The 13,278-nt window shown below is 39.4% G+C and overlaps 2 protein-coding genes across 2 annotated transcripts in view; one reads left to right on the top strand and one right to left on the bottom strand.

Annotated features, from left to right (window-relative positions):
- Positions 1 to 8,206, top strand: part of LOC307268615 (liprin-beta-1-like) — a 32,173-nt gene extending 23,967 nt beyond the window's left edge. The window contains exons 15-25 of the mRNA XM_080051320.1: positions 74 to 209; positions 703 to 825; positions 2,227 to 2,377; positions 2,900 to 3,011; positions 3,103 to 3,191; positions 3,672 to 3,794; positions 4,142 to 4,267; positions 4,773 to 4,961; positions 5,936 to 6,085; positions 6,664 to 6,729; positions 6,844 to 8,206. Coding sequence (XP_079907446.1) covers positions 74 to 209; positions 703 to 825; positions 2,227 to 2,377; positions 2,900 to 3,011; positions 3,103 to 3,191; positions 3,672 to 3,794; positions 4,142 to 4,267; positions 4,773 to 4,961; positions 5,936 to 6,085; positions 6,664 to 6,729; positions 6,844 to 6,921 — 1,343 coding nt within the window. The 3' untranslated portion in view covers positions 6,922 to 8,206. The remainder of the gene's footprint in view (positions 1 to 73; positions 210 to 702; positions 826 to 2,226; positions 2,378 to 2,899; positions 3,012 to 3,102; positions 3,192 to 3,671; positions 3,795 to 4,141; positions 4,268 to 4,772; positions 4,962 to 5,935; positions 6,086 to 6,663; positions 6,730 to 6,843) is intronic.
- A 145-nt stretch (positions 8,207 to 8,351) lies between these two features.
- On the bottom strand, positions 8,352 to 12,501 carry cyb5r3 (cytochrome b5 reductase 3). Its single transcript, XM_080051321.1, has 9 exons — positions 12,372 to 12,501; positions 11,965 to 12,090; positions 11,710 to 11,782; positions 11,339 to 11,445; positions 11,109 to 11,238; positions 10,905 to 10,988; positions 10,082 to 10,167; positions 9,669 to 9,768; positions 8,352 to 9,156 (listed from the first exon to the last, which is right to left on the bottom strand). The coding sequence occupies exons 1-9, from the start codon at positions 12,390 to 12,392 to the stop codon at positions 8,984 to 8,986; spliced, it is 900 nt and encodes a 299-aa protein (XP_079907447.1). The 5' UTR covers positions 12,393 to 12,501; the 3' UTR covers positions 8,352 to 8,983.
- Between the last annotated feature and the right edge of the window lie 777 nt (positions 12,502 to 13,278).

Raw genomic sequence — 13,278 nt, 5'->3', positions numbered from 1 at the left:
AATCTGATCTGCTTTTAGATGTGGGTGTGCCAATTGTCATGTTAAATGTGTATCTAATTATTTTATTATACAGCTGAGACGGAGCGTAAAGGCACAGATCACCTGGATTTGGCCGGCGCTCCTTCACGACAATCCCATGAAGCTCCTCTGTCCTCCTCCTCACCTGAAACCAAGAAGAAGTCCAAAGGCTTCATGAAATTCTTTGGCAGGTAACATTCACGAGTTTGTCTGCTGCATTTAACAATACAGTGTGTAGAATGAATTGGCTTTTTTCATAACAATCTTGGTAGAAAGTATGTTTTAATCGAACATAATGTTATAATTGAACATAAAAGTATTACCTTTTTGAAGGAGAGCACAGAAAGGACAAACTTTACAGCCTTGCACGTTTTTATAAATAGTGGGTGTCCTGGGGATATGCACCTGTTGGAATAAGTCCTAAAGAATAAATAACTAAACACATCTTCACCTCATCACTTTATAGTGTGGAAAGACTTGAGGCAGTGGTGGATGATGCCATCTTTAATAACTAGCTTTTTGTCCTTGAAGGCCACCGCAGCGTCTGTAAATTTTCCGAAAGGGAGGGAGTGTTGCAATCTAGCATCATACCCCAAGATGATGCCAAAATACTCCTATATAATGCACTCTACCTTTTCTAAAGTCATATAAGTTGATTATTTTTTGTTCTTTTTCATAATGCAGGCTAAAGAGGAGTCACTCCACCTCGTTTAACCCTGAAGATGAAGCAGACATGGAGTTCAGGAGGGGCGGAGTCAGAGCCACAGCCGGCCCTCGACTGGGCTGGTCCCGTGAACCCAAGCACAAGTACGATATGATAATCAGAATCTTTTAAATTTTTTTTTTCATTCACATTTATTGAAAATGTAAAAAAAACATACAAATGAAAAACTGAATATTATGCCTCAGCTGCAGTAACCAGCTGCTGCTAATATTTAAATGTGCTCCGAGGATCTTTCAGTTTGTGTTCATTCTTGTTCACTTTGGACTAAAGCGGTAGGGTTTTCACTACGCCAGCTATAGTTCCCTGGTGAGCGTACCCATCACAAAAGCATTAAGAAAAACTATACACTGATGGTCTCGTTTGCTGTTACATGTCATTTATGATCATCAGAGGAAACATTTGACTATTTCAGAAATATTTCAAAGTTCCTTCTAGCGCCTTTAATGTTGTTCTTTTTATCAGCAAGAGTCATCTGTGTATGTTTCCTAAAATGACTTGATTGTTCGGTCAAGGTTAAAGCCACTACGAGTAAGTCGGCACGTTGGCGACACCTTTGAACAAAAGCGGTAGTATATTACGACGCCAGCTGTCGTGAAGCTGTTTTCTAGCTCGTGCAGGGCGTTCAGATTCAAATAATCAGGAAGCATTATGGTGCGTGTCCGTGTGTTGAAAGCAAAGTGTGAGGGCACCGGACTCTTTTCGGCTCCGTGAGTCTATGGGTGACACAGCATCAACTAATGCCATAAGTGCTAAACACACCTGATTGCAATGAGTTGATGCATTGTCACCTCTCACGGAGCTGAACGAGTCCGTGTCCCCACACAAAGCGAATGAACGAGAGATGGCAGTTAGTTAGAATGGATCACGATGAGGTAATGTGTTTATGTTGTAAATGATGACTATTTCAGATGAATAATGGTCATCTGATGATGCTGGTGAGGCAAAGTAAACTTTGTTTTAGTAGGCTACCGCTCATTCATTTAGGAGTAAACACTGCAGTCTACGTTCGCTGCGTGAAATTGTGTATAGTTGCTTGGCAACGCCCTCCCGCCCGACTATCACTCTCCCTTTTCGCCTTTCTTCATTGCATTTTCTTTTTTTTCTTTTATGGTTCAGCCCCGTTATCAGTCATTATGACGACAAACAACTGTCTCAAACAAGGCTCCCGCTCCCCTTCCCTCACCTGGAGGGATAGGCTTCTCAAATCGCGTAACTGCGCCACACTGAAATCTGTGACCAATACGGATATGTGACCATAGAGCATGCACGCGTGAACCGAAAATCGGACTGGGTGTACGACCAGATCAAATGCAGTAATAAAAACTATATAAAAACGTCTTTCTTTGCACTGATGGTCTCGTTTGCTGTTAAAGGTAATTTATGATTATGAGAGGAAACATGAGGCTGTTTAAAAGATATTTAAAAGTTACTCGTTGCCGCTTTAACTAATAGTAATCAGTATCCTCTCTTTTTGTCCCTGTCAGTGCTGTAGACGTTCCTTTCTCGCGGTGGAGTCGAGATGAAGTGTGTGCGTGGCTCCATGATCAGGGCCTGGGCATATACGTGGCCCAGGGTCACGGCTGGATCAAATCAGGACAGACAATACTGCAGGCTTCACAACATGATCTGGAGAAGGTAAAGGGAGCGTTGAGGTTTATGGTGTGGTTTGTGTCATACAGTAATTCATTGTTTTCATTGTCTAAACATATCTGCAAGGCATGTTCAGAAACTTATTTACAAAAAATGTATTATGGTAATAATAATAATCTTTATTTATACAGCAATTTACAAAAAAGTGTTTCAGAAGGTCAAACAATAAACAGTCAACTAATCAAAATTAATATAGATGATGCTGCAAATGTGCAAAATTAGTACAAATAAGTTGTTGTTTTTCCCAATTCAAGTCCAGACTACCACTGTTAACTTTACCAGCTGCAACATGAAAGCATCGAACACATGAATGCATCAATAATTCATTTGGAAAATGAGGGGGGGGGGGGGGGTAATTTAACTGTCTTTTTATACTATTACATGGGTAATATGGAGAATGTTTTACTTGTAACAGTGCATTTCTGAACTGTAAAAGTTGTATTTTTCCACCACTTGCTTGCTGCTTTCTGTCTAAAAGATGTTGTGTTTGTGTGTTTCACTGTTCAGGAGCTGTGTATGAAGCAGCTTCACCACAGGAAGAAGCTGCAGTTCGCTCTGCAGGCTCTGGGCTCAGAGGAGGACGATCTGAAGGGCAGGCTGGACCACAACTGGGTGACCAGTGAGTGTGATGCAGCCATCTTGACTAGAATAACAAATGACTGTATTTTATTTTAGATGTTAGATTAAATACACAGATGTTTATGTCTCAGGGTGGCTGGATGATATCGGCCTCCCGCAGTATAAAAGTCACTTTGACGAGGCGCGCGTGGACGGACGCATGCTGCACTACATGACAGTGGTGAGCTTTATTAAACTATGTTGAGTTAAAATGGAGCCTGTATACAGTAGTATTGAAGCTTGTAAAAGTCATTTGACATTAAGGTGTGACACTGCAGGTGAATAGGGTAACATTTTAAATTATAGATATCATCATGAAACTTTGCCAGTTGATTACTTGCATAACAAAAACAAAATGTATTCATATTTTTTCAGAAATGCTTGAATACATATGCAAAGTTGGTAATATCTAACTAATTATGCATACATTTGCATCTCTATAAAAAAAACAAAAATGTAGATGTTGTATTGCCAAAAATCTAAAACTTTACCAGTGCTTGAAAAAAAACTATGAGTTTGCCTGCTGTGTCTCGCCTTCAAGTGAAAAAAAAAAACTTCAAAATACCAAAGGTCTTCTTCATAAATCTTTTAAATCCTGACTGAACCTTCCCTCTGGATAAATCATTAAACTGGTCAATGTGTCTTTGATTTTTCTTTTCAGGAGGACTTGCTGTCTCTGAAGGTAGGCAGTGTTCTCCATCACCTCAGCATCAAACGGGCCATCCAGGTCCTGCGTCTGAACTGCTACGATCCCAACTGTCTGCGGCGACGCCCCTCTGATGAGGTATCACACAAGAGGCCGCCACCCATACTTTCAATTCCTTCTTTTTAAGTTTTTTTTTATGTTATAGGCTCCGTTTTTAAAGATGGAGTCAGCATTTCTGGAGAAAAAAAATATATTTTTTTTTTGTCAAAATAAGTGAATATCTCCTCACAGCCTAGGCTCTGTAAATATGTAAACAAAGGGAGCCCACACTGTAACTAGCGACATGCCCATTAACAGAGCCGACGCACACACAGTACTTTCAGGAAGTGGATCATTGTGAGATATTCCATGATTTTGACAAAGTGATTTAGTCAACATGCACCTTTTTTTTAAATCTGTATTTTTATTCCCTTGTCGTCGGGCAGAACAACATAACTCCCGCTGAGATCTCGCAGTGGACCAACCACAGAGTGATGGAGTGGCTGCGCTCGGTGGATCTGGCAGAATACGCTCCAAACCTGAGAGGCAGCGGAGTGCACGGAGGACTGATGGTGAGAGGGCCGGGCACAGGGTCTGGGTTAGAGGGATTTGAATTTACCTCAGTGGGTGGAAATAGACTACGATAGCAGCAAATTAGAGGACATGTTTAAGTCAGTAAGGCAACAGAAGTTATACAGGACACACTTAAAAAAAGGTTTTTGGTTTATAATTTTTTATTTAAAAATCGAAATCATTTCGAGGGTGGAGGAGAGATCATAAGTGAAACCACATATAAATATTTTCTGACATTTTAAGAAAAATCTGCAAATTAGAAATAAAACACATAGATAACCAAAGCAGAAGATGGGCAAATGTGTGAAAATAGCATGCTTTGCACTGATGGTCTCGTTGGCTGTTGCATGTAGTTTATGATCATCAGAGGAAACAATGAGACAGTTTCAGAAACCTTTAAAAGTTCCTCGTAGCACCTTTTTAAGTGAACCGTTTCCAGCAGGAAGCCTGAAAAAAACTCCTCTCTCCACGGTGTTTCTCTCTAATGTCTTGCCTCTCTTGAAGGTGTTGGAGCCCCGGTTCAACGTAGAAGCTCTGGCCCTTCTGCTCAACATTCCCCCCAGTAAGACCCTGCTGAGACGCCACCTGGCCACACACTTCCACCTGCTCATCGGCTCCGAGGCGCAGAGGCTCAAACAGGACTGTCTAGAGAACCCAGACTACAGCGTGCTCACCGCAACCGCCAAGGTCAAGGTAACTAACTGCCAAACAAATCTCCCTCTGTCACTATGGGGACATTTGGATTCAGCTTCACTTGTTGTGTCAGTCAGGATAAAAGTTTAAGTGTCCTAAGTCTAAGTGGCTTTTCTTTTGTTCCTTCTGCTACTTTTCCCCTACACTTCATTCACCATGGGACAGTCAACTGATGCAATGTTATCGATGAATATGGGTGTCTTGTCGAACATTAACTTCTAGTCCATATCAGCAGCTGCTTTATGTAAAAAAAGAAATCAAACAAAATTAAAGTATTACTCCCGTTGTTGAAAAGTGTGTGGTTTGTGATGTAAATGCTGTTGTTCATCACCCTATCAAAAATCAAGATTTGAAAACATAACTGTCGGGGAAATTCTATATTCCGACATGCTGTAATAGAAAACTAAACTCACAGAGAATTTAAGAATTTAATTACATTCATAATAAGACAAAACAACAGAGTACAGAGTGTAAAGCTTCAGACCTACATGGTCAGCCCCCGATGGGACTGACCATATCTTTTGGTCAGACAGAGTATTGAAAGGGTGTCAACTAACAGATGGTTAATAGACCAAACAGGTCTCAGGGGTTTATTTTGGCCAGCCACCATAAACCTTAAAATAGTTTAAGCAACTGTTTTGTCAGCACATTCTTAGAGGAAAGGCACATGTAAACGGATGTGATATACATATGAAAAACAGATCAATTAGATTACAAATAAATCTGCCCTCACAATGACTACCCTAGTCTTTAGCATGACAGTTATCAACTATAAAAAATAAATAAAATTGTTTTGTTGACCAAAAGTGCAAGATATACAAAATATTAAATTGTCTCAAATAAGACGTAGAAATGCAACATAACCTCAAGTGGGAAGCTTAAACGTTTGGTATTTTTGTTTGAAAAATAGCTATAACGTTAAATCACTTTTCCATGTTGACCCACTGCTAAGTGCCTCCTTGCCCGCCCTCCAGCCTAGGCGTCTGTCGTTCGGTGGTTTTGGGACTTTGAGGAAGAAACGTCACGACGATGGCGAAGAGTTTGTCTGCCCTCTGAACGTGGAAATGCCAAAGAACAGCAGCTTCCAGAGGGGAGCCATGATCTATGAGGAACACCTGGAAGAGGTAATAACACATGATATTTGTACAGCGCTTTTCTCAGTGCTCAAAGTCGCTTGGTACGGACATACTTCTACTTCTGTTCAGCTACTTTCACACAACCGGTTTAGTAAAAATCACTATATAATATCAAGGTTGGGTGTCTCAATAAGCTTTTACAAAAATCTGGTTGAAAATAAATATTACAAAACTTTTTTTTAAACTGCTTTTTCTACTGTTTCAGACCGTTTGACAGGACTGTGTGGGCTTGCATGGCCGTATCAAAAGGTCTCCATGACACCAGTCATTGTTTTTATAAAACGTTCAGGCAGAGAACTGCCGTGATTGGTTCAAAATACTTATTGTGTCATAACCAGAGCATATCTTCTAAACCAAATTTCTGTAAAGTGTGTTAAACTTATATGACAATATCTTTTCATTTGGATTGATAAACATGCCTAACTCTTTTCAGATGCTTCCTATCATGCAACTAACTCCCCACATGACATAGGTGGATTTAGGTTCACAGGGGCTTTAACAAAAAACGAGTTCTTGGAGTTTCTTCATTTTTTATCTGACCATCTGTCTGTATATATTTTTGTCAGATGGAAGACTCTGAAGGGACTGTGAGACAGATAGGAGCGTTTTCTGAAGAGATCAACAATTTGACGGTGAGACATTGAACACAACACCTGATAAAAATGTGTTCGAAGATTAAAACAACAATGGACAAACCTGAGACAGTGGGAAAACTGTTGAGTTCCTTTCTTTGTTTTGTTTTTCAGAGCATGTTGGAGGACGACGCATTTTATCAGGAGATCTCTGTCGACGGGGCCGAAACCAATGGCAACGCTGGTGTGTGAGTCATTGTGCCCACCTTGCTTTTGTAAAAAAATAAAACACGATCAAACTGTGCCACCTCCAACCAACATTTGTAGTAGAACACGTGAGACCCTTTTTCTTTTAAACTGTATTTTATCATTTAGGAGTACAGCCATATATAATAGCTTTCATGACCATATGTATATTTATTGAAGTTCTCCAAAAATATAATGCATGAACTTAAAAGTGCAGGATTTTATAGCAATAATGTGCCTCTTTCTCTGCATTTGTTTGTATTATTCAGCTATTTGATTGATTGATTATTCTAATGACCACACAGCCAGACTGGTGGAATTTGTTGTCAGTACAGCTTGGTACAGGTTCCAACTTACAAAACATATAACACAAATAGACGCATACACACTACACAATACATAAGGGCCATTCTGTGTACTCAGTTATCAATCAGTCAGGTCAACATGCTTGTTTTTGTTACCTTGAGGAGACACACAGCTGTTTTTTCATGTCCTAAGCTGCATTTATTTGTGGTACATAAAGTTGCTTCATGTCATCTTATTGAAGATAATTCAAAATAATTTCAAAGCCAACAGTTTCCTTTAGTTAGTGGAATCTAATCGCAAAGATAGTTTTGGTTTTAAACACTTCTGCCTCGGCACTGTGGACTTGTATGAGACATTTGTCTGTGCATCTTTCAGAAAGTGTCCTTGTGTCACTATAAATAACCCACAGACAACAGTTTTCCTTAGTACTATTTCTCTGTTATGAAAACCGTTGATAGTGTATCATCCAGGAAATATATTTTGAGAAGTGTGTTTCTGACAGTGATGAGTAAAAACTAAATAAAACCCAAACTATCTGCATGTCTATATTCCACTAAGGGAAGTGAGATAATACATCTTTTCTTTTCTTACATTTTAATAAATAAGTTTTAGCTTTCTACCGATAATTAGTTGTGAAGATTGATACCACTTGGTCCCTTTTTTAAATGCCAAAGCACAAATTGTTTTATTTCTGCTTTCGTACGGAATACCCAATTGAGTTAAGTGTTCATCAGTGCTGGGAGGTGGATGTTTAAGCTACTAATCTTTATGCTAAGCTAATAAACCCCTGGCTGTAGCTCTGTACTCAGCCAACAGACATGAGTGATATTGATCAGTTCATCTTTTTGTGAAATCCAATCAGTGTTTTTTTTTTCTCTTGATGTCAAACCATTCCTTTTAAACAGCAGCATGACTGAAAATAAACATGGAAACCACATTTACTGTTTTTAAATGTTTTGTAATAAAAATGAGGAATTGCATCTTTCCTTGTCTTCTGTTTGAGTGGCATCTCTTGAATGGTTAAAAGTAGGTAATGATCAAAGACATGCACCGGGGAGTATTACAGACATTGTTCTTATAACTCAGAAGTTACGCACCATAGCTTTAAGTAAGGACGTTTCTTTAATACCGCCGCTGCAGAGCAATTATAACAAAACAATGATCAAAGAGTCAATTCATTAGCAGTTGATATTTATGTTGCATATCCAAATAGCCACTGTCGCAGCAAAAACTTTATATATATCAGTAAACATCACGTTCGACAAATCACTGAACATGTTTTAGCAAAATATCGACATCTTTGATGTGACTAGAGATGACACATAACACAGTCTCAACAGCAAATATGGAATACGATTGACTATATAAATGAAGAAATGTCTCACAAAATGCTTCAAGTGCGCATAAAAAAGCTTTTGCAAGTGTTAAGGCACTCAGTAAAACTGCCTGATATTGAAACCATAATGAAGCCACAGTAGGGGGTTTCTCTGCCTTGCAACATTATTTCAGAATCACACCCACATTTCCATCAGAAACATTCTTCTACATCCTCATTTTCAAGCTCAACTATTCACCTTTTCCCCCTGTCCTTTTCCTACGACACTTACTCTTAACATGAATTGGTCCAAGCTGTGATTCTGTTGCACAATGAATATCATGGCATAAATATAGTATACATAGTGCAATACCCACTGCGACTGTACGAGTGCTTTAATGCTTTGGGGGGTCAGAGGAAAATAACCCCATTGTTTTTCCCAAACGTCTAGAATGTGAATCTACGTTCGGGCGCGTGGCCCACTTTGTCCAGGTTTGGGTTGCAGGCGAACTGGATCATGGGCGGTGGTCCACACATCATAACCAGAGTGTCCTCACCTGGAGCGGGCAGGTGTTCACTCACCATGTCTTCATTGATGAAGCCCTGGCTGTACTCCCAGTCTGAAATATACAGATAAAGGTTAAGTACAAGTCAATGAAAAGGATGTGGGTTACTAAGATCCCTACTGGTTTCATTCTATACTCAACGCCTCATTAACATACAGTACAAAAGGGCAGTGGTTAACCAAATGGGTGCCGAAACATCTGTAATTGTTAATTTAGTGTGTTCTTAGTGTTTTGCCACATTTAAAAGAATTACAGCAACTACCTTTTTTATTCTACATTATCAAAGTATTACTAATCTTTCACTCAGAAGCATCTCTGCATAATGTGTACTTTTGACACTTTCAGTTAGGTTATTTATTTTTTGATTATAAAAGTAAATGACAGTAGTTGACAAGAGAACAGCTGCAGCAAATTTTTTTTTTAAATGAATCGTATGGTCTTAAAAAAAGTCAGGAAATAGTACATCAAAAGAAACTAAAGCAGCAAATCCTCACATCAGAGAAACTGAAAATGGACATTTTGGCATTTTATCTTTAAAAAAAGAAATGTGGAAAGCTTGGACTCACCTTCGGGTGCTCTGTCCAGGGTGAACCACAGCTTGAACCGGTCTGGGTTGTTGACCTGAATCTCTTCCAACTCTGGTCTCAACAGGATGTCTTTATCTGTCTGTGATGGGGAGAACACAGTGTCAGCAGCATACTATGATCCACCTCTGCTTTTAGTATCATCCATTCCTTCCCAATTAAAAAGGTGGAGTCGGTGATTCTGGAGAACGCTTGTTGTCAAAAACAGAGCCAAGGCTGTGTATTAACATTTTTTTTTCAGCATGAACACAGTATGTACAAGTAGCAGATAGTGAAGATATATTCAAAGATTTTGACAACAAGCTTTCTCCAGAATCGCTGAGGCCACCTTCAAAGTTAAATATCTCAAATAATAACATCTGTATTGCAAACATCAGTGCGCTGAGGACACCGACCTGGTTTGCAAACAGCAGGTGGCAGACCGTCTGGTCCTGGGGATCCTGCATCACTGCAGTGATGATCTGCAACATGGGAGTGATGCCTGGGAGAAAAGAAAAAAAAAAGTTTTAGGAGATTTATTTTAACTTTGCCTGGAGGCGCCATATTTGGCTGCAGACAAAGTTACCTAACCGTATGAGACTGATGACATGAGGCCGAAAGTATGTGGATGTCTAAGTTGAGTACAACAACTCCTTGTGCAAATATGAATGCAACCATGATAAGGCTGATAAAAACAAACATTAAGAGCAAATTTTAAATGAATGTAGCTTTTGTTTGAGCCATCACCTGCTGACATTGATCATGAGATGAGATGTGCCAGGAGCTAAGTAGTGTACTGAGTTTATAGATGAGACTAGAAGTGTCCCTAAGTATCGATACTGATACTGCTGCTGATGGAAGGGGCTGGTCAAGGGACTTGATACGACTCTCCATACTTTTGTGCAAAAAAGATACGACATGAAAAGATTCAGTTATTTTATGAATATTATTTGGCAGAAATAACTCATTAGATTGCTCTCGTTTAAGATTACATTTGGCTGCATTTTATTAAATGTAATAAAGTGTGATAAACTTTTGAATGTGTTTCCCTGTCAGCCATGACTGAAGAGCACATTAGGGGATGGTTAAGAATTTGAAATTCTGCCACATTATTAATTAATTTTTGCATTAATCCATTAGCAGGATCATTTGTCAAGGAGCTTATGGATATTTCACTACAGACCAGTCAGGAACCAGTAGATATTCAGTATAGGTTCTCCATATTATCCATGCCCTTACCTGTCCCTCCGGCAATCATGCCGACATGTTTGGCTGTCTTGGTCACAGCTGGGCTCTTCTTGTCTGTCTGAATTTCAAAAACACCTGAGAAGAGAAAATGGAGGCATAAGATCAAACAGCCGAAGTAAAAAAAAAAAAAATCTATCATAACCTGACTAGTCTAGACTATTACCTAGACATGTGTGGGTTATGATGCTCCCTCACCTTTGCCCTTGTAAACCAGCAGCCCGCTAGGCCCTCTGAAGTCGATGGTGTCGTTAAGCCTGAGGCTCTCCAGGTACTGACTCATTTTACCACCCTCAGGGAATTTAGGATTAACTTCTTTAAAGTAAATCTGCCAACAAAAAGGGACAACAGGAGAAACTGGGGTTTAATAATTTAAATGACATATGTGCACATTTAAATACAGAAATGACTTTCCTTGAGGCTTTTACCTTCACCACCAAGTCCACATAGCCTTTGTCGTCATCACTGGACACTGGTGTGTACGGACGGACGACCAGGTTCCCGTCTATCCTCGCAGACAAATAGATATGCTGACCTGGGAGAGGAATACACACATCAAGTTGCTTCAATTCAAATAGGCTTTTGCCTATTTGGATGAACATTACAATTTTCACTGTCATTACTTTATTATGCCACTTATAATTGCTATAATTTTTAATTAATTTTAACTATATTTCATGGTTATGTCGGTATACGTGCACAAACAGTTCGTTATTTTGAGTTTATAACTGTTTTCACCAAAGTTAAACTAAGAAAACTGCAAAGTTTACACATGTTAAATATTGATGATGCTACTAACCGGTAGGGAGCCCCAGGACGTGTTCAGGGGAAGGCAGGGCGAAGCGGAACTTCCTCGTGTCATGACTCACAATCTGAAAGTGCAAAGAAATTAGTTTATCAGTAATAAAGCAGCACTGGAACAAGGCATGCAAGTTATAAACAAAGTGTATGGGTGGTCCTTGAACGCATCTGCTGCGTTTGTAAACAAGAGATAATATATTTTTGTTTATGTAGTGAGTAGTAGTTTTTAAAAGGAGATATTCGCACTGGTTACCTGCTTGTCTAACAGACGTAGTGCATACTTTATGCTCGGGTCTTCTAAGGTGATGGCCTTTCTCTTCTTTGAGAAGAACAGTCTGAAGATCAGGTTGATGACTCCATCAAATCCTCCTCGGATCAGCTGCGATGAAGGAGAGAGTGACTCAGACTGAGAACAGCTAACATGAGCTACCAACTGTTAGCAAACCCCGAGGGGCGTTGTCTCACTTTAGTCATTTTAGTTTTATCCATAACAGGACAAAATGAGTCATAATACATTCCTGTGGGTAGGCCTGACAGGAGCTTCCCACTTAACATGGTTAGGAACAACTTAACGTTAGCTTGTGTTAGCCTTAGCTACTTTTGCACGGGAATTTGCTAAACTAATATAAGTCTTGCTACTTTTCAGAAAGTTATACTCACACCAATGATGTAGGACAGCATTTTTACTGAGTTTTGGTCAAATGCAAGGTCGTCGGTCAATGCAGAAAGCAGCGCAAGAAGAGCACTGTAACTGCGACTGAAGCACGAGCTGTCATGTAAAACTTGACAAGCTAGCTAGGGCGACTATAAACATCCGGTTGATGTTTTTGAAAATAAAAGCACAGTTATGTAAAATTATATGTCATTAAAAATGATACAGCCAACAACTCTGTTATAACAATGAATACATTAAATTAAGAAATGTTTCATTTTATTTGGTTGTAAATCCCGAAATAATATGGTATTAGCTATTTTTTCAAACGACAAAACGTTCAGCAGTAATAATTTCCGGTCTGATAAAGGCTATGACGTCACTTCCAAATGGCAGTCCTGGAATTTTCAGAATAAGGCTCCTCAATAAAATAGGGTTCCTATCTCCCACAAGGAAAGTCTGACTCCCCTGAAACTTACTCCACTTATTAACATTAGTCATGCAAATATACCCACCAAATGATTTGATTCTCAGATGAAGAAGAGCAATTAATTTTGAGAAGGAGTGCTTTTCACAGCAAGCCAGTCGATTTTTGGGCTATTTACATTGAATTCCATTCATTTTCTGTAGGGTTAGGGTTGGGCTAGGGTTGCTATCTCCGACAAGGAAAGTCTGACGCTCATGAAACTTACGGCCTCTGCACACATCCTAGGTCTACCTCTGGAGCGCGTCGCCTTACCTTACTGCTGCGTCTCTCTGACTTTTCTCGGACACACATGGAACGTCTCAGCAGCTGCTGCTGCAGCGCTGCTTCTAAAAGCCCTATCTTATTCTCTACATAGTGTTTTCATAGATAATTCCCATTAAAAATGAAGTTCTTTCGTGTAATTTATGATGCATATGATTTATATTGGG

Source organism: Ammodytes marinus, assembly GCF_949987685.1.
Source record: "Ammodytes marinus genome assembly, chromosome: 22".
Taxonomy (NCBI): Eukaryota; Metazoa; Chordata; class Actinopteri; order Uranoscopiformes; family Ammodytidae; genus Ammodytes; species Ammodytes marinus.
This window is presented reverse-complemented; position numbering and strand designations above follow the sequence as displayed.